General features: G+C 46.3%; 1 protein-coding gene across 1 annotated transcript in view; it reads left to right on the top strand.

Moving 5' to 3' along the window:
* IL1RAPL1 (interleukin 1 receptor accessory protein like 1) overlaps positions 1–21,307 on the top strand; it is a 2,344,491-nt gene that overhangs the window by 860,548 nt on the left and 1,462,636 nt on the right. The window contains exon 3 of the mRNA XM_078656096.1: positions 1,968–2,073. Coding sequence (XP_078512222.1) covers positions 1,992–2,073 — 82 coding nt within the window. The 5' untranslated portion in view covers positions 1,968–1,991. The remainder of the gene's footprint in view (positions 1–1,967; positions 2,074–21,307) is intronic.

Genomic DNA, 21,307 nt, shown 5'->3' on the forward strand with positions numbered 1-21,307 from the left:
ACAGGTAGCTCTCCAGGTAAAGTGGAAATAGCAGTGGAGAAAGGGGACCCTCTCCCTATGTTGATTTTTCCTAATGTATCTCCCATACTAGGAATCCTGCCATACAGATTTGTGTACATTGCCTGTAAGCATTCTTTTTCCAAAGCCCATCACTGACATAGTTTTCCTTTAAAAAAATGACGAGGATACCTTATCAAAGGTTTTTTTTGTGTCTACCAAAATCATCCCAGCAGGGATACTAAGAAATCCTAAAACATTGAATATAGAAATAGCCACATTTGTGTGTGCCTTGGTGCCCTGTTGTAGGACGAACCCGTGCTGCTAGCCATCTATCCAGTTCATAATTGTTGTGGTGGGAGTCGTTATGTCTTTGCCAAATACGTCCAATGAACGCTGGACAAAGTTTGGATGCAGAAGGATCTCAACGCAGTAGGTAATCTTTTCCATGAGAGATCATTTCATTCTTTTACCAAGTTTCCGAGGAAATTTGATCACCCTTTGAATGGATTTTTTAGAAATGTTTACAGATATGTGTCTTCTTCATGGCCTACAAACAGTAACCTTAACAGGAAAAGCCTCAGAAGTATTAAGAAAATATAATAAGAACATTGCTATAAGCTTCTTTATCAGGCATTCATGATAATTATTGATGACGGCTAAAATCAGTCTGGTTAGAAAGTAGTCCACTAAATTATGGTAAGAAATGTCACCAGCGGGTATTCATGAAGGATTGTAGCTTGCTTATGATACATTTGTAACTACTAGCTTAAAACTACTGCAATTCAAATTCATTAATATGATAGGATATACACCATACTAGATGTTTGAATGGACGATGAGGTCATATTCTAAAAGTTCCAGATGTGGTTTAGAGGACGCTGATTAATTTCATATTTTTGTAAACTGTAATGCATTGGGAGCTTTTTGGGGGTCATTGTTTATTGAAAATCTATGATAACGAACGTGTTTGTTGTTTTTATCTCACATAGTTTGATGCTTGGTACAGATATAATATACCATTGGCGTATACCAGCTTTTTTCCAACTATAACTATGGCACTGTTATGGATTGCTAGTGACTGAATTATCAATGAGTCCCCAACATGAACAAACGTGATTTGTCCTAACTGTAGCGGGTTGGTCCCAGGCAGGTCTCAGGCTTATGCTATGGGGAGAGAATAACCACACAACCACACTAATTACTTGGTCCGTGCCGTCAGCCAGGGGCGCTGACGTCATGTTTATTATTATATTATATACTCCCTGGTCTGTGCCCGGAGCGCTGAAGTCACATTTATTATGATAATATATACTCCCTGGTCCGCGCCTGGCCCAGGAAGTTGAAGGTGATACATTGTAGGGGATTCGCCGGGTGGCTCACTACACTAACTACGAAGTGAAAGCTGGGGTTTCACAAGCCAAATGAGCTAATGGGTTGAGGCAATTTCAAAAGTTCACTTAAGTAACTTGTGGTTGAGTAGGCCAACACCCAAAAATGCATAGATTCTCATGTTTGCCTCTTTTCACCTTGGGATGCGATTCCATGGAGATGAGGTGGTCTGCCTCAATCGAAACACAGCCCCAATTCGCAATATATATCTTAAAAAAAATCTTCATAGATAAATAGCTCATGTGCACTTTATCAGCCTGGGCGCATGTGAAAGAAGAGTGGTCGCCTCTTGTAACTTTCCGACCACATTATTTGCAATCATTGAACACTGGGTGCACTATGATTATTTCTACTACTTATGCGTTGGTATCATTATTATGCTCACTAACATACCGAGAAAAAGGTACTTTGTAGCCAGTTTTTAGGACTTTGACCTGGCTGCTCTCGTAATGAATAGGTCGTTCTGTGAACAGCTCCTAGTCAATGTACACAGTTTCACAGACCAGCAATATTATTAGTAAATCTTGCCTTAAATAAGAAATGGTAATGTTATATATTTGTATACTTTGCTCTTTTAGGACGCAGCCTCCGAAAGCTGGAAGATGAAAGCGCCTATACCACACTTGATTCTCTTGTATGCTTCTCTAGCACAGAGCTTGAAGGTTGTAACTAAAAGGGGATCAGGTAAGCACATATTTTCAGTTTTTATGTGTGCTGCATTATGATCTGGTTGAATGCTAATGTGGGAAACTCGAGTAGTCTATGGATGACAAAATAAGTTTATTTTAACGTTATGTGTTACTTTTCTCCTGAGATTTGAATGAGTACATCAGCATTTCCTTGGCATCGGCTTTTCCACATGCATAATACACTGAATTGTTTCTCAGCCTAAACTTGTTCCAAGAAAAAATAATCCAACTTTTCACACAATGTGACGTGCCCACGCACGTTGCCTGAGCGCTTCCTGATTCGCCAAGCTCCGCCCTGCTCGCTGATGGCCGCCGACCGCTGAACGCTGGGCGTCAATCTGGCTCCCATGCAATGAGGCATTGAGGCTTTGAAAACCTTCAATTTCCAGTCATTTCAGCCTGCCGCTTGTTGCTTGTTCCCTCATTGATTCTCGCCACGGTCGTAGCGTTTACTGCGGCGCGACGCAGCATTGCCTTCCTGTGTGTCCTCCCTTGCTCGCTCCTGTTTCCGCTTCGATTGAACTGGGCAGAGCGGAACAGGAGCACGAACACAAGCGTAACGGAGCAGAGGCACACGCAGAACGGCTCGAGGGACGGCCCGTATTGGGAGGGAGGGCGAGGGGGGGGGGGAGAAAAGTAGACCAAAATATTTGAGTGTGAAAAAGGCCACTTTATTAGGAAACAGGTGCACATTACAATATATATAACCCTGGCAAAGCCTTCCAAATCTAGACCTCACTAAATAAATAATTAACTTCAAACCCCGCCCCCACCTCCTCCCCTAAAATTCGTTGGCCCCTCCCCCACCCAACAATACAGCATTAAAACATTACAAATAACATTATAAACATAACATCCTCAATAAAGCATTACATCATCAATTAAATCATTACGTCATCACTTAACACATTACGTCATCAACAACCCCAATCACATAATGAAAACCAGGCCCTCGATAACCAAAACCCTGCCTGACCCTTCACCCATGTCAAGACCCCCCAAAACCTGAACGGTCAAGCAATGACCAACTTCCCCTTTACCTGTCAATCAATGAATCAGACCAATACTCACCAAAAACTTTACAATAAACAGCACCGAAACAACAAAAAGCCCCGCACTGCACCTGTTCCTAGCGACAAATACAAACCAAAAACCCCTTGAACACCTGTTAACAAGAAAACAGCCTTTAGACACAAAAGAAGAAAACTATAAAAAAGTAAGGGAATATAAAATCACTACAAAAAAGAAGGAGGAAAGGAAAAATCACCAAGAGTCCAGAAAAAATTAGAGGGAGGGACAAAAAACGCTAACTATCCTCCTAGCCACCAGGTCACCAAACCTACAATGGTGGCTAGGAGGGGGAACACAGGAGTTTATAATTGGGCTGGCTAAAACCTACGAGACCAGCCCAATTCTAGAAAATTCTACATTTTGTTTAACCCCTCGCAGCACTCCCAAAATGCCCGGGGGAGGAGACCTCCCTTCGGTCAGCTCCCTCCCCCAAGCCCCCCTTGGGAGGGAGGGCGAGGGGGAATGAGAAAAGTAGACCAAATTATTTGAGTGTGAAAAAGGCCGCTTTATTAGGAAACATGTGCACATTACAATATATATAACCCTGGCAAAGCCTTCCAAATCTAGACCTCACTAAATAAATAATTAACTTCAAACCCCGCCCCCACCCCCTCCCCTAAAATTCTTTGGCCCCTCCCCCACCCAACAATACAGCATTAAAACATTACAAATAACATTATAAACATAACATCCTCAATAAAGCATTACATCATCAATTAAATCATAACGTCATCACTTAACACATTACGTCATCAACAACCCCAATCACATAATGAAAACCAGGCCCTCGATAACCAAAACCCTGCCTGACCCTTCACCCCTGTCAAGACCCCCCAAAACCTGAACGGTCAAGCAATGACCAACTTCCCCTTTACCTGTCAATCAATGAATCAGACCAATACTCACCAAAAACTTTACAATAAACAGCACCGAAACAACAAAAAGCCCCGCCACCCAGAAAGGTAGGGGGGGGAAGGAAAACTACACCACCCCCCTTTCTGCCCCCCCAACTATGAAAATAGAAGCATATACTAACAAAATTCAACGCTGCATCGTCAGTGATCGTGCCAAAACTTCACGCAACTCCAACAAATACAGGTCCATCCCTACTCTGGAAAGGTGAACACCATCGCCCCTGAAAAATTCCACTGTCTCAAATCGTATCTCTCTATGAGAAATCCTGCTGAAACCAAGCAAACGGCAACATCTAGAAACCTCAGAATTTAACTTTTTCCTGGCTCTGTCTACAGCTCTGGGATTTACCGCTCCTTTCCAAATCCTACGCGGAACTAGTTCAGTCCAGAAAACATGGCAACCATCCCAAAACTCTTTAATGAGACTCAAATCTTTCTTGATAGCTCGCAACAATACAACACCCTTAGTGGAACAGAGATCGTTCTCCCCCAAATGAATCACCAGAATGTCAGGACATAGCCCGCCCACCATACTGTTGTTGAGACATGGAATTAACTCTCTCCAGAGCATACCACCTTTCCCCTTCCAAACAATGTTAAACATGTGAGCATTAAAACCCAAAAGCTCTCCGAAGTAACTCTGCGCCGCCTGGACTCGGGCCCATTTCACGAAGGAATGCCCAACTATCCAGACTGTCACCACTGGAGAACGGGGCCCAGCTACTGATCCTGTAAAAGAAAACATAGTTAAAGCTTATGGAAAGGAAGATGACGCATGCGCCTCCTCCGCCTGACCTCTCACGTAACGCTGAAAGCAGTTCGAAGACCAACGCCCCAACCTCATGATATCCCTTTGCGTCCATCCTCTATTAAAAGCTTCAGTTGCAGCACCAATCCGGAAAGAATGTGTACCATATAAATTCCCATCCAGACCCAAGTGTTGTAACGCCTTGCGCAAAACCATACGAAATTGGTATGCTGTAACAGGAGTGTTATTAATATGCTGGAAAACAAGAGCATCATCACCACCCCCTGATAAAGAACGCCAGCGCCGGGCCAACAGCAAAGGGCAAGTGATCTTAGGAGAGCGCGCATCCAACCACACTCCTTTCCCCAACTTCTTCTGATCAGTTTTGGAACTAGCTAACCAAACATGCACCCCCTCATCAGAACAAAACACATCACGCCAAAAAATTCCACACTTACATTTTGAGCCCAACAACGCCGAAACCCTAAAAGCTCCAAAAAACATAAATACCATTAACATGGAGAACAAGCAAGACTCAAAGTCATCTGTACAAACCGAAGGCAAAATAGCTATCAACCGAGCCAGCGTCTGCCAAGATAAAGGGGCCCTTAATCTACTAGAATGACCTTGTTCTCTAGCCCAGCCCTCAAGCATTCTCCTGCCAATCTCACCTGCCGAAGGAGAATAACCCCTAACCAACTTACCCATGAAAGCTATCCCTGCCAATTTTCCTGCAATAGTTACTGTAGTCAAACCTTTATCCATGAGATCTAAAATGAATTGCACCACATCCTCAGAATGACGCCAAACCTCCTCACGCCTGCAAGCGCCGGACTCCAGAAACTCCCTCCAAGCCAGAGAATAAGCTGAACGCGTAGACACAGATAAAGAACCTACCACCAGTTGTAAGACCCAACGTTGCGTACGTGCCAGAGATGAATCGGCATCGGGGTTGGTGATCTGTCTGCCTCCCTGGCCAGTCCACGGAATCTCCCCCACTGTGAACGAGACAAAGCATCCGCAATGTCATTGTCCAAACCAGGAATGTGCAAAGCACGAAAGTGAATGTTGTGTTTCAAACAGCCCAGCACGAAGACTCTCATGAGCTTCAAGACCTGTTCATCCCTGGCGGACTGTCGATTAACAATCTCCACCACAGCCATGTTGTCCACACCAAAAGCACCCTCTTGTGTGCCAAGACCTCCCACCACAGAGTCAAAGCCACCAGTAAAGGGAAAAGCTCCAAAAAGGTTATGCTGCGACCACCATTCAACCACTCATCCGGCCATCGTTCTGCACACCATCTCCCATTCCAATACAAACCAAATCCTTCACTGCCTGCTGCATCAGAAAACATTTGCACATCCCACTGGAAGTCAACATCCCGAAGCAAAGGTACACCATTAAAAGAAGAGAGAAAAAATTTCCACATTCTCAAGTCTTCCTTGACACCAGCAGACAAGCGAACACGGTGGTGAGGCAAATGCTGACCTGCAAGGGCCCTGCCCAATCTGCGACAAAAAGTCCTCCCTGTTCTCACCACCCTACACGCCAAATTGAGGTGACCTAGCAACACCTGAATATCTCTCACCATCACTTTTTGTTTTGACAACATGGTTTCCAGCAACTCCAGCATCTTCACTTTTTTATCCTCTGGCAAGCGAGCCCGCATTGCCACGGAATCAATTTCAATTCCCAAAAAGGACAAAACAGTGACAGGACCCACAGTCTTCTCGGGAGCTAAAGGAACTCCCAGATCCTCCATAAGCCCTTGGAAAGTGTCCAGAGCAGACTGGCACTCCGTGGAGCCCGGGGACCCGACAAAGAAAAAGTCATCTAGGTAGTGTGTTACCAGTGAGTGACCAGACTGATGAGTAAAGTACCATTGTAGAAAAGTGCTGAAACACTCAAAAAGAGCACATGACATGGAGCAACCCATCGGCAATGCCTTGTCCACATACCATTGTCCTGAAAATTGTATGCCCAGTAGACTCCAGTCATCTGGATGGACAGGTAAAAGCCGGAAAGCAGACTTAATATCACACTTAGCCATCTCAGCAGCTGCGCCCGCGGTCACAACAAGTGACATGGCCACGTCAACTGAGGAATAAGAGACCGAAGTAGAATCTGGATCAATAAAATCGTTTACAGACGACCCTTCCGGCCATGACAAGTGCTGAATGAGCCTGAATTGTCCCGGATCTTTTTTAGGGACCACACCAATAGGTGATATTATCAAATTATGGATCGGCCAATCATGAGAAGGGCCAGCCATCCTTCCTTCATGCACTTCTTTATTCAATTTTTCTTGCACCACTGCGCCATGCTCAGACGCTGATTTCAAATTAGCAGACCATCTCCTTTGTCTGGAACCCATGTAACCCAAATGAAATCCAAATTCAAAACCTCCCAACAATTTCTGTTTCACAGCTTCATCATCATAATCCTGAAGTGCAAGGCGCAACTTTTCCAACTTAACCGGCGTATGAGCCCTTGGGCCCAATACCCTGATTACCTCTAGATCCCCTACCCCCTGAAAACTGCTGGGACGTCCCCGAACCACCTGCACCTGACTGTTTCCCCTGTTGACCTCCTGCTGGCTTGTTATCCCAGCATCTAGCCAAGGGGTGCCGCTTACCACAACCGGAGCATTCATGTCTGAACTTACAATATTCTCTACTACAGGACCCTTTGTTAAATTCCCAGCATGTGCCAACTCCAGACTGTGTGTTTGAACTACTCCCCACCCCTCCCCGGGTGGGTTTGCCCTGAAAGGGCCGGTAAATTAAGGGGAGACCACTGGCTGTAAAAATCGTCTTACCCCCCGTTGCAGATCCCATAGTATGCTGCCATAAATCAGTGTCCAGCTCCCCCCACTTGGCCTCCGGATCCCAAGCCATCCTGGCCCTGAACTCCTCATCATATTGGGACCAAGCAAACCCCCCCCAGTAAGCTGAGCCTTACGTATAACATCCATGTATTTAAAAAGAGACACGCTGCGCTCTGGATATTTTTCACAATACACACTCGCATAAATAAGGAAAGCAGCCGTCCAATTCTCAATGGTCAACGGAACTCTGGGTCGTTTTGCCAGCTCAAACTCTTCTTCTTTCGATCCTTCTTTGGACCGGACTTCCCGGTGTAGCAGCTTAAGAATTTCAACATATTCTCCCTTCCAAATACGCTCTTTTGTAGCCAACATCAAATGGGCACCCAAAGGCTTCGTGACCCCCATATAAGGCAATTTTTTAACTTTCAATTCCTTGCTAGCCAATGGCTCTTTTACCCCACTTGGAGCTTCAGTGCAAGTACTACTCTCCACTTTACCTGTTATCTCTAAAACATTGTCAGTGCCCACAGCAGTGTCTTTAACGTAACGTCCCTTCAGCAACCGCCCTTCACCAACCCCAACAGCCCCTTCCCCTCCTGTGCCCACAGACACCATAGAAGGTTTGGCCTGTGCAGCTAACTGCTCACCTGGTAACAAAGAGACCACTCTCGCAGGCTCTGCCCGTGGTGCCGATACCAATGTATCCTGTCTTCGAGGCGCCCTGACTGACGGGTCGTGTTCTCTTCTCTCCGTTACTTGTCTTTACACCGCCTGAGCCTGAAAAACACTACTAGACACATGAGAGGGCTCCCCCCCTCTACTTCCCGTAACTCTCCTTCTTCAGGACTATCTTCATCATAATCCAGGACCACTGAATCGAGTTCAGCAGGAAACACCACACTACGGGTCTTACCTAACCCGGCATCAGCAATATTACATTTTAATTGTTGTGAAGAACCTCCAGGAGGGGGAGCAGACTGTACACGCCTGTAACTCCCCTTGCACTGACTCTGTGGCTCCATAGCCGACGGTAAGGTGGACCACCTAGACCTGCTATTCGTTGGGGCCAGCGGGGTCACGCCGGACCTCGTGTGCTGAGCGCGGCGGGTTCCCTCGGTGGAACAGAGAGGGCCGCGCTAGGCATTCTCCTCACTTCACCTCGGCGAAATTGGACTGGACCACGCCCTGCCAAGTCTGGACCGCCGCACCTATCCCTGTCCTGAAAAGAAAAAGTTTGGACTGGTGTGCTAGGATCCCTAAATACAACACCTGACGCAGACCCTGTCCCCTGCAAATTAGAACCAACAACCATCCCTGGAAACCTATCCAAAGAACGCCCTCTAAGACTACCCCTCAAAGGCACCTCCCTGACCGGAGAGTCGCCTATCACCTCTTCATCCTCACTCCAATCATCAACCGCCACCGCTGTAGAAGAAGCCCGAAAAGGAGCCCCTGCACGCCAATCTTGACCCTCACCATCCTTCTGTAATCCACGCTGCGCCAAACCAGCACCAAAATGCTCCCACCCAGGAGAACCAAACATCAAAGAGGGGCCTCCTGCAACCCCCCACCAATATGGAACAGCATCCAAAGGCCCCTGTACAGGCCCACCACTTACTTGCCTGAAACCCCTGTCATGCTGTGACGTTGTGCCAGGAAAACCAACACCCCCTACACTCCTTACCACAGGTTGCCAAACCCCCGCAGAATTACCCACCACCGCCCCTCCAAGCCCCAAACTCCCTGCACCAGGTACATGACCTGCAACATTGACATCACAAGAAAAAGCTCCATGGCCCACCAGTGGCACACCCCTACCCTTCCTCTGAAAATGGTCATCCACCTCCATGAACCCAAAAGACCCAGCACCCCCTGGCCGAGAAGCCTCCAGCCCCAAAGCAACACCAGAAACCGAACCCCCCCTCCCCCATTTGAGCCCACTCTCCCTCTCCCCTGGAACCCCCCCCACAGACAATGCAGCACCCACAGAAGAACCAGGAGTAGAAAACAATAAAGGGCTGCCCACATTACCCTCCACCTCCACCTGACCAGCACCAACATCATGAGAAGAAAATACCTGACCAACTTGAGGCTCCAAACCCCCAGAGCCCTCCACCCCACCTGATACAAACCTGCCTGGAACTATCCTTCCCACAACATGTTTTCCTGGAACTAAATGTCTAGAAGGGGTTAATAAAACCCGAGTGCCTGCATCAAATATAAACTGTGTCTCAGCAACAACCAGCTCTGAAGGATTTAAACTGGGCTCAACCTGCTCTTGGCATACCCCTTGTAAATCACTAAATTGCACAGAGCCCCTGCGCGCTCCTCGCGCAGCAACCACATGCTCAGGCTCCAACCGACGCTCAATTAACGGGTCTGAGGCGGAACGCTTCTTGCTCCCTCTCCCCCCCGCCTGCCCGTTGACGACAAAGCCGAAGCTAACGCTTCATCGGGAGCCACACTGCCCGCCCGCACCGCCGCAGGGACAACCAGCGCGCCTCCCGCCTCACTCGCATGCCCCACAGGAACGCCAGACACCTCCGGAGCTCCCCCTGCCCCAACCGCCACTCGCGCTTGCACAGGAGGGGCCGGCTTCCTCGTACGGGACCGGCCCCTCTCACTTACCTGCCCGGAGCGTCTCTTCTTCGGTGAGGAGCACGCCATAACCGCGGCAGAAACACCAAAGGAGGCCTGGCGCTGAGGGCGCGCCGGCCCCCCTCCCACCAACAGATCCATGCGACCTGCTTCGGACAGAAGCCTCATCGCTTCCAGCACTCGATAGTCCTCCATTTAAACGATGAAAAAGTGGCAACAATAAACACTAAAGGGGGCTACCCTAAAAAACTCTTCAAATAATCACCAGACAAAAAACGCTAACTATCCTCCTAGCCACAAGGTCACCAAACCTAAAATGGTGGCTAGGAGGGGGAACACAGGAGTTTATAATTGGGCTGGCTAAAACCTACTAGACCAGCCCAATTCTAGAAAATTCTACATTTTGTTTAACCCCTCGCAGCCCTCCCAAAATGCCCGGGGGAGGAGACCTCCCTTCGGTCAGCTCCCTCCCCCAAGCCCCCCGTCCGCCAGATAGAGGGACTGCAGGTGAAATACTGGGAGCGCAAATAACACCACCGGCGAACTAACCTGCCTGGACTGATAAGACAGACAGGGTAAAATTACAAGAGGGTAGCAGGAAGGTACGGTAAGGAGCAGTACTACCGCCATTATACATCAATAGCCCCAGAAAAATTTGAGCCTTTAGAGTATTTAGAAACATGCACTTGAAATATTTGGGAAATGCTAAGAAGTTTGAACTTGAATTCTGATAAAAAAACGCTTTTGAAAAAAGTTTGAAATTTGAAGCTTGAAACTTGAAACCTGGGACTTGTAACCTGAGCTTTGAATACATAGAGCAGTTTTCGTCTGAGGCTCAAAAAAGGTGGTGGTGTGGGTCTCCTTAGGGGGAGTTTGATCACATTGGATCATATTTGGCTCTGGTGCTGGAAATAATAAAGAGGGCTTCTATCTGAATTCCAAATGTATCAACAGGGGCTGCTAAAGGGGCTGGAGCATTGACTGAGCTGCTCGAGGCGTACCTGGTCAGCCAGAGCTCCTACCGACATCCTTTGTGCAACATTCATCTACTGGCAGCTAGTCTCCCTTGTGCCAAAGCGCTTTAAAAAGAGGGGGAGGGGAAAGAAAATGCCAGCGAAAGTGAGAAGTAAACAGACCAAGGCTGGGACAGCAAAGTAGTTCTTAAAAACTGGTCAGTCACCGCCAGCGCCCGTACTTGTGTCTAAGGGTGCTAGGAAAGGGAGAAGAAATGCGCAGCAAAGAACGGATCTAAAAATCAGAGTGCTAGCATTAGCAGAGAAGAATAGACAAAATGCCTCTGCAAAATCCTTGGAAGAGGAAGAGGAGGAGGAAGATGAAGAGGCAGAGACATTGTCTGAATTATCGGCAGAGCTAAGTATGCTAGCTGTAGGTGATAAGGGTGAAGGAGATGGAGAGGATGAAGCAGGGGGACCCTGAATAGAGGGGAAGAGAACCAGTTAAATTCCAAACAATACCCCCTCTTCAGTAAGCCTCTGGCGACACGGGGTAAACTCACCAGCACCCCTCAACTAAGCCGGGAGGTGCTGAAAGGGCAAACGAGTGACAAAGATGTGCACGATGTACAAGATGTGCAATGCCAGAAGGCACTATCTACCGTTAGCCACCCCTGCCACTTCAAGCCATACAGCCACACCTACAACCACAGCCCCAATCAAAGTCAAATAGAACACCTGAACCTGCAGACCGTGTAGATATTGCAGAAGTAAATGCAGTTATCTCTCCAATCGCACCTTGTTCTGCCCAGTTGCTAAGCCCGGAGACCCAGGAGACTCAGGTAACACAACAGTTGTCGCAAAAGATAGATGGCGTAGAGGCTCTATCCAATAAACTGATTTCCCTGCCTGAGCTACCTGAGTCAGAACTGGTATCAGTGTCGGAAAAGGAAATACGCCTGCAAGATATTTCAGTGCAAGAAATGTTAATAACCATTCTCCAAGAAATAAGAAATCTTAAATCATCACAAGCATTTGAAATATCTCAACTACATAGCAGGCTGACAAAGATGGAGGAGAATCTAGGCAATCTGCCAAGAAGGGTCACAGAGGCAGAGGTCCGGGTTTCAACCTTGGAAGATACCGTCACCTCCATGCAGAAGGATCTCCATGGGCTGAATAAAAATAAGTCTCAGCTGGAGTCAAAACTACAAGACTTAGAAAATTATAATAGAAGATCCAACCTACGCCTCGTAGGAGTTTCAGAAGGGCTGGAGGGCATAGAAATGGTGAAATGGACCGAGGCTCTATTGAAAAAGGCGATACCTGAGCTACAAGGTGATCTAACAATCACGAGAGCACACAGGGTACCTGCACATAAACCTGTTAATCTTAAATATCCGCAAACCATCCTAATGAACTTTTCAGACTGTAGGATTAAAGAGCGAATTTTAAATATGGCAATATCTAGGAGAACTTTTCATACCGACGAAGTCAAGAATTTTAGAATCTTCTCTGATATGTCAGCTGCCTCGGCTCACAGACGCAAGTCCTTTGTTAAAATGATTGACTCTTTCAAGGCCAGAGGTGCACAGGCGATGATTGTCCAGCAGTCCAAATTAAAAGTAATAGCTAAAGGGAATTTTTTTATTTTTACGGACACACAAGAAGCCCAAACTTTCTTGGAAGGTCTTAATATATAAGAGAATGAGAATTAGTTAAAAGTCGAGAGAGTCCAGAAATTTAAAAACGTTTTCCTTTGATGGGCGGATGCAAGGTGAATCAGGAAACGCAAAAGGATGCAATAAGATGGCAACCAAGAAGAAGAAGAAGAAGGAAGAGGGAACAACAGTGGGACAGTTGGGGCTTTCGTTCCTCCTAGAGGGAGTGGGGTGGGGGGAAGGTGGAGGGGGTGAAGCAGTGAAAAAAAGAGAGTCCATAGACAGAAAGGGGGGAAAAAAAGAGAGAAAATCTTTTCTTTAAGCTGTATAAGAGTCTCAAAAGTAACAGTAAGGTGAATAATGCTGCTAAGGGAAGTTATTTCATTGAGGCATCTTCTTTTCTTGATTCATGCATAGTATCTTTTAGATTGAGCATCACACTTTAAGGCACTTTAATGCATGTTTTTGTTTTTTTTGTGTTTACCATGCTGCTCTAATATATGCGCGAGTTGCACTTTAAATGTTCTTTGCACATCTTGAAAATGACAAACTGCGAGATCTTGCACATTGATGCTAATTTTGCACAATTGCCATAGGCTTAGGCCGGTTGTGTTTGTGCAATATTCGTATAACTTGCATTGTAGATATACTTTGTATACCTGCTTTGACAACTACGCTATTTGCACATTAACACTATTTTTTGCACAATTGCTACATTGTTTTGATCAGATGTTTTAGCCCAATATTCGCGTATTTTGCTCATTCAAATATGGTTCTTTTCTTAGAACATGTAATAATTAATTATGGCGATGTTGGTGTCGTTGTAGCATTGTTGGGAATTGTACCATGCACATTTTTGCACATTCTGCTTTTATTGCACCTATTGCACTTTAGAAATATTCCCTTTGCACACAAAGTTTAAAACTGAAGTATGATGAGAAATGAGGTGACATTCATGTCTTTGAATGCAAATGGATTGAACAACAGCCGTAAAAGAAATGCTATAGAGAGGTGGCTAAAAAATCTCCACCCTGATGTGATCTTTATACAAGATAGGGTCCTATCCGATTCCAGCGAAATGTTAAGAAAATGGGTGGGTTATTGTTTCTCATCTGTATCAGGGACGGCACAGAGGGGTGTGAGTATTTTTATAGGTAAACGCGTCCAGTTTCACATTCAAGGTTCACACTCAGATGTGAGTGGTAGATGGGCATTCCTTCATGGTAAAATGAATCATGTAAATATAGTACTTGCCACAATATATGCGCCAGTTATAGATGACCCGCTTCCTATTTTACAATTAAAGCAAGCGTTGACGGGCATACCAGGTCAAATAACATGGGGAGGGGATTTACATTTTTTACAAAATCCCATGGTTGATTCTACCAGAAAAGATGGGCGCCAAAATAAACCACAAGTTGCAATAGCCCTACAGGGATGCAAGACAGATTTGGACATATTGGATAACTGGCGCTTTCAGAATCCACTTAAACGCGAATATTCTTGCCACTCTGCAAAATATGACTCGGCGTCCAATCTCACATGATCTCCAAATTAGTAGATACGAGCATTTAGTAAACGCATTCCCAGATCATGCACTAAATAAGATGGAAATAAATATAGGCAATATAGAAAAGGAAGTATCAAAAATATGGTACTTCAATAAACTAAACCTAGCAGAACTGCAATGGTGTACAGAAATTGAGAATGAGATAAAAAACTTTTTTTAACCTGAATAGAGGCTCGGCCCCAATTAATGTAATATGGGATGCCTTTAAAGCCACACTGAGAGGCCTAATCACCTCCAAAGAAATACCAAAACAGAAGGCTTAAAGAGAGGAGAGAATAGCACTACAATCTAGACTGGCCCATGCAAATCAAGAGCACTATAGAAATAGGACCCCAGCTACTAAACAAGATGTATTGAATGCCCCCCAAAAAATGAGGGAATTCTATTATGAGCTAGGGGATGCACCTAGTAGTCTATACCTGCAGAACAATTATGACGAGAGTGAGTATACGGGGAGTCTGCTAGCCTGACAAGCTAAAGAAAATCAAGTTCGCAATAGAGTTGACTGCTTATATGATACAGTAATCAATGCTCGTATAAAAACCACATCATCCATAGGTGAGATGTTTCTTAAACATTATAAAGAGATTTATCAGACTACTGAACAGGTTACATTGGAAACAATCCACGATTTTCTACAGGAATTCCAAATTCCAAAATTAGGAAGCGATTTTAAAGAACTGCTCCTAGCTGAATTTACAAAAGAAGAGCTAGACATGGTTATAAGCTCACTGCCTAATTGCAAAGTCCCCAGAGAAGATGGTATCCCAGGGGATTTTTTTTTAAACGTTTTCTGTAATTCTGAGCCCTGAGCTTTTAACACTTGCCAATTATTTATTACGAGGGGGGACCCCGCCGGAATCCTTTGGCATTGCAGTGGTAGAGTCAGTATTTTGAAAAAAGATAAAGATAGAGAAAATGTAAATTCATACAGGCCAATAAGCCTGTTAAATGCTGACTACAAAATGTTCACCAAACTACTTGCAAATAGATTAAATAAGATGGTAGGATCACTCTTTGGGGCAGACCAGTGTGGTTTTATAGCAGGGAGACAGCTCCATACTAATATAAACTTTTATTGGAAGCTTTGGATTTTTCTAGTGTTAATAAAGTTGAGGCACAGATCTGGTTTTTAGACGCCGAAAAAGCTTTTGATCTTGTCTCGTGGAACTGTCTCTTTGCGATCATGGAGAGGTTTGACTTTCCGAATGAATTTGTATTTTTATTAAAGCAACTTTATAGGAACTCCCAGGCGCAGATTTTAATCAACTCAGTAAACGTAGGGGCATGTCAAATAAACAGAGGCACTTGGCAAGGCTGTCCCCTTTTCCCGATTTTATTTGCTTTATTTATTGAGCCACTGGCAATTGCAATTCGGGAGAAAAGAGCTCATACGCTACCAGTCATAGGAATGACTAACATAAAACGTTATGCCGATGATATCGTTTTATTTTTTAATACAAAGATAGCCACTCAGTCAGAAATTATGAAAGTGTTTTCGGACTTCCAAAAAATAGGTGGATATAAAATAAATAAAACCAAAACAGAAATTATATTATGTAATTGCACTGTAAACACTTTACTAACTGAATTTAGACAGATATATAATACCCGCCCCAAGAGATACTTAGGAATTTATATAACAGAAAAGGTGGAAGATCTCTATTTACTAAATCATATTCCACCACTGAAAAGGGTGCGTTCTCAGTTAATATGATGGAATCAACTCCCACTGTCAATAATGGGATGCGCTGCCCTAATTCACATTTCTATCCTTCCACTTTTTAACTTCCTTTTTAGTGCAGCTCCATGCGCAATACTGGCTTCCTTTTTAAGCAGATAGATGGTATGTTTTCTTCTTTCCTACGGGCAAATAAGACACCAAGGCTGGCACTTTAAACTTTCCGGTCGCGGAGGGAGGACTATCTCTTCCAAATATTAGAGATTACTATTATGTGACATTTGCACATCACTGCGGATAATTTCTTTATGAAAAAGATTTTAAGGGAACTCAACATTATCGACCCATCGAGAGTGACCAAGTACCCTAAGAAAGTACGTTATAAGACCCTACAATGGATATTCAAACAAAGAGCCCAGCTCCTGGCATATTATTATATCCTAAGAATCAATAGCTCAACCAGACTTGTGAATATGCATACAGGAGAAATGGGTATCTTGGACAAAAAAACATTGAGCTTGTGGAAAGAAAATGGATATGATAAAATTCAGGATTTCATTGAGAGGAATTGTTGGGAAACATGGGAAGAGATTGAAATGGGGCTTCAACACTCTAATATAATTTTTAAATGGTCTTTTATCAGACTAAACGCTATGCTGGTAAAGTTAGATATGGGTAAACTACGGTATAAAACTTGCATAAGTGAAGCCCTGAATGGCCCCATACATCGGAAGGTCAGTATCTGGATAAAAATCTTAAATGAGAATAAATCTTCTCTGCTGTATGAAAAAATCAGGGATAGATGGAGAAAAAGAAAAGACATACAGATTAGTAAATCAACCTGGAATAAATTAAATAAATTTAATGCAGTTATATTCCGAGGAGCAAATTTTAAACGTATCCAATTTTACTCGAAATGGTTGATCTATCGAACACCCACTTTTCTCCATAATATATACCAGCAATTAGAAGATAAATGCTTTTGTTGTGTAGAGAAGGGCAACTGGACACACGTTATGTGGGAATGTTCAAAAATCCGGACCTTATGGGAGGAGATTGAGAAATATCTCAGAAATACGATAGATCCTCAAATCTCACTTGATGAATCTATCCCAGTTCTGGGATGCTCTTCTATTGCCTCTGTGCATGATGAAAGTTTATTTATTGCAGTCCTAGTAGCAAGATCCATAATACTGCAATTGTGGAACACAGATAAAGTACCCACTTTTAATGCATGGAGAGTAAAACTATCTAAAATACAAGGGATGGAAAAGAAATATGCATTAAGATCAGGAGCAGTGAGAAAATATGAGAAGTACTGGAGCGTGTTTGAATCCTAGGTCTTCTGGTATTTCTCTGTACTTTATTAAAAATAAGACCTTGATTATAACTGCTGGAGGGTCTAGGATGTTTTAGGAACTTACGAATTTGATTGACCACTTTTTGCACTTTAATGAGATCGATTCAGCACTCTTTGCACTTTATCTCTCCATCTAAAGGAATGGTGATTGCATTATTGTGTCTGAACTTTAGATCTTGTGTTTTTTTTTATTTTTTTTTATTTTATTTAAACAAGATCTTGAATTTTGATGTAGCACATTGCACTTTAAGGGAATGACCTTTTGTTCTTAGAACTGAGACTGCACTTAAGAGTACCTCTAACTTCGTATGTAAATAAGTTTTTTTTTTCCACAACAAATTTTATTGATTGATCGGGTAAAAGCATATATGCAGTTCTCCACAGTCAGGAGATCACTGCTCAATAGCAGCACAGGTCGCAATATCTGGAAAGCCCAATCAATAAAACGAACAACTCCCTAACCCAGTGCACGTGATCACAGTAAGCCTCCCGTAAGTGCCGACACAAAACCAGGCGCTGTGGGTCCCTCTAGGCTTGAAGTCCATCGTCTAGATCCGGACCGTCGTCGGGCTCTGCCGGAGGCTCTAGAGTCAACCCCCTATACTCAGCCCACCTTTTCCAGATTTTGTAATGTTTCCGTGGGCATCCTCTGGCCTCAAACACTGGACGCTCCAGTCCCATAAAATAATCCATTCCAGCCTTCCACGCATTCAGGGGGGGGGGGCTCGTTCATTCTTCCACGCCCGTGCCAAGTCCCGCTTGGCCACCACTAGGCCCAACAACAAAAGATGACGTTTGTACACATTCCCTCCCACACCCTCCAGCACATGGAGAAGACCCAAGCGAGGGGTACGGGGGAGATCCCACACCAGCACCTCCGACAGACAGCTCCACACACCATTCCAGAACCGAGTCAAGCCAGCACACGACCACACGGTATGCAGCAGGGTCCCAATGTCGGCTCCACATCGCAGGCACTCCGGGGACACAATCAGGCCGGCCCGCCCTCCACAGCCGCTCCCGTGTATAGTAAGCCCTATGCAAATATTTGAATTGGATCAGTCGGAGTCGTACCGCAATAGCGGTCCCACGCGGGGACTCCAATGCCTCCCTCCAATCATCCTCATCTAGGGGTCCGACATCTCCTTCCCAGGTGTCTTTTAACGGAAGTAGGGAGGTGGAACAGTGGGTGACTAGCGTTTGATAGATATGGTACACCTTTTTATCTCAGAGGTCTCCCATGAAAACCTTCGCTTCCACGGGGCTGAATTCTGGCAGCGACTCCAAACCAATCAGACTAGGCGCGAGCGCGTGGGGCAACTGTAGGTACCTGAAAAATTGGGTCTTGGGCATGTGGAATTCATCCCGCAACTCCTGGAATGACTTGAGATTTACGCCGGACATAGCATCTCCAAGCGATGAGATTCCGATAGAATCCCATCCGCCAAACCCCTGCAACGAGGCCAGCGCGGGGAGCCGTCCATTATGCCACAATGGGGTCTCCGCCGTCAACCTACCCCACCAGCCCATGCGGCGCAGCACCTGTCGCCAAACCGCAAAGACTACCTGTGTGGCACACAGCAGCTGTCTCCGGAGTCTAGCTGAGTATAATATTGTGTGCAGCGTGTAGTCACCCATCAGTGAGCGCTTCAGAGCATACGCCGGGTCTCCTGCATCACCGTACCACCATTCATTCAATACTAGCAAATGGGAGGCTTGATAATATGACAGCAGGTCTGACGTAGCCAGGCCACCACAATACGTGGATAGAAAACACGTACGCAGCGCCACTCTGGCGGCACCCCGGGCCCACAAAAAGCGGCCTAGGATAGAATTGACCTGCCGGAACCACTGAAGTGCGATCGGGTGCGGATGGTTCTGCAACTGATATAGGAGGCGTGGAAGTGCGACCATTTTGAAGATCGCAGACCGTCCATAGATGGTAAGAGGCATCTGGGACCATGTTTTAATATCCGCTTGGACCCTTTCCCACACCGGTATCACGTTGCGCTCCCACGAGGTCATCGCGGACTCGGACAAGAATACTCCAAGATACATTATGCCCCCGGCCGCCACCTGCAAGGCCGACGCCCACGGGCCCGCACTCGCCCCGTCTCCCAGCACCCATAGGGTGGACTTATGTGGGTTGAGATAGAGGCCCGATACCACGCCAAATACACGCATGATTTCCAACACCCGGGGGCCCGATCTATTTAAATTTGTGAGAAAGAAGAGGACATCGTCCGCATAGAGCGCGATCCTATCCGTGAGTCCCCTATCCCACACAAAGCCCCTCAGCTACGCGTCTATGCGCACCCAGGAGGCCAGGGGCTCCATGGCCAGTGCAAATAAATACGGAGACAGCGGGCACCCCTGGCGGTTTCCCCGGCCTATGGGAAACCATTCCGAGACCGCTCCGTAGATACGCACGGATGCCGTAATGTCGGTATACAACAGCTTGACATATGCAATAAACACCGGGCCTAGATTAAGACGAGGTAGGAGCGCAAATAGATAAGTCCAGCTCACCGAATCAAAGGCTCTATCTATATCTGCCAGCAGTAGGGCAGCCCGTTCTCCAGTGGCCCCCATGGTGGCCACGGCCGTCGGCGCCCGTCGTATATTGTGCCGCGTCGCCCTATGCGGCATAAAGCCAGCCTGATCCGGGTGGACTAGATCGGCCACGTAGGGGAGAAGACGGTTCGCCAGCGCCTTAGCCAACAGCTTAGCTTCAAAATTAAGCAAGGATATAGGGCGATATGAGTCATGGCGATCGGGAGGCCTACCCGGCTTCTGAAAAACCACCACCTCAGCGTGGCGCCAGTCAGCCGGCAGCCGACCCATCTCCCGCGCCGCCCCCAGCGCAGTCCTGTAATGGGACCCCAATTGGAGATGGAACTTCTTATAGAACTCACACGGGAAGCCGCTCGGTCCGGGCGCCTTCCCTGTGTTGAGCTGTCCCAGTGCATCTCCCAGCTCCTCCGCCGTGAGGGGGAGGTCCAATGCCGCTCGCATCTCAACGGAGACAGCCCTCGGGGCAGGTTGGCAATAAATTTGTCCACTGCATCGGCCGGAAGGCAACCCTGCGGTGCATACTGCCCCGCGTAATAACGAGCAAAACTAGCTGCTAGTTCAGCCGGGTCCGTTATGGTAACACCATCCCCGTCCGTGAGTCCAGGCAGGGCAAGTGGCTGCAGGGTGCGCTGGCACAGCCTGTGGAGCATAGTACAGGACTTGTCTCCCCACTGATATATCCGGCTTCGTGTGGCCAGCCACCCCTGTCGGGCCTCGTCAAGCAAAACGGATGCATAGGGTTGTTGCGCCTGTAGGAGCAGCCGCACCGCCACCTCATCTCCCGGTCCCTGACACCGCCGCTCCAGAGCCTCCCCACGAGCCGCTGCCGCAACTATGGCCTCACGACGCCGGCGACGGGCCGCCGCACACCACGCAATATCAATTCCCCTCAAAGTAGGCTTAATGGCTTCCCAGACCACCATCACATCCGTATCCGCTACTAAATTCTCTTTCCAATAGTGAGCAATCGCACCCCGCATGTGTTGTACATAGTCATCTTGCTGAAGGTGCCACAAAGACATCCTCCATCGGAACGGTTGTTTCTGCCTATGCAAGTCCACCACCACGGCCACCGGAGAATGGTCAGACAGCCCCTTAGGCAGGATGCTAGCCTCCCGCACTCTACTCAGAAACCCACAGGGCACAAAGACATAATCCAGCCGCGAAAAGGACCCATGCACAGCAGAGACATAGGTATACTCTCGGGCCCTAGCATGCATGTGTCGCCAAGCATCCACCCAGCCCAATCCGTCCACCATCGCATTCAGT

This window comes from Lissotriton helveticus, chromosome 8 (assembly GCF_964261635.1).
Source record: "Lissotriton helveticus chromosome 8, aLisHel1.1, whole genome shotgun sequence".
NCBI classification, from domain to species: Eukaryota; Metazoa; Chordata; class Amphibia; order Caudata; family Salamandridae; genus Lissotriton; species Lissotriton helveticus.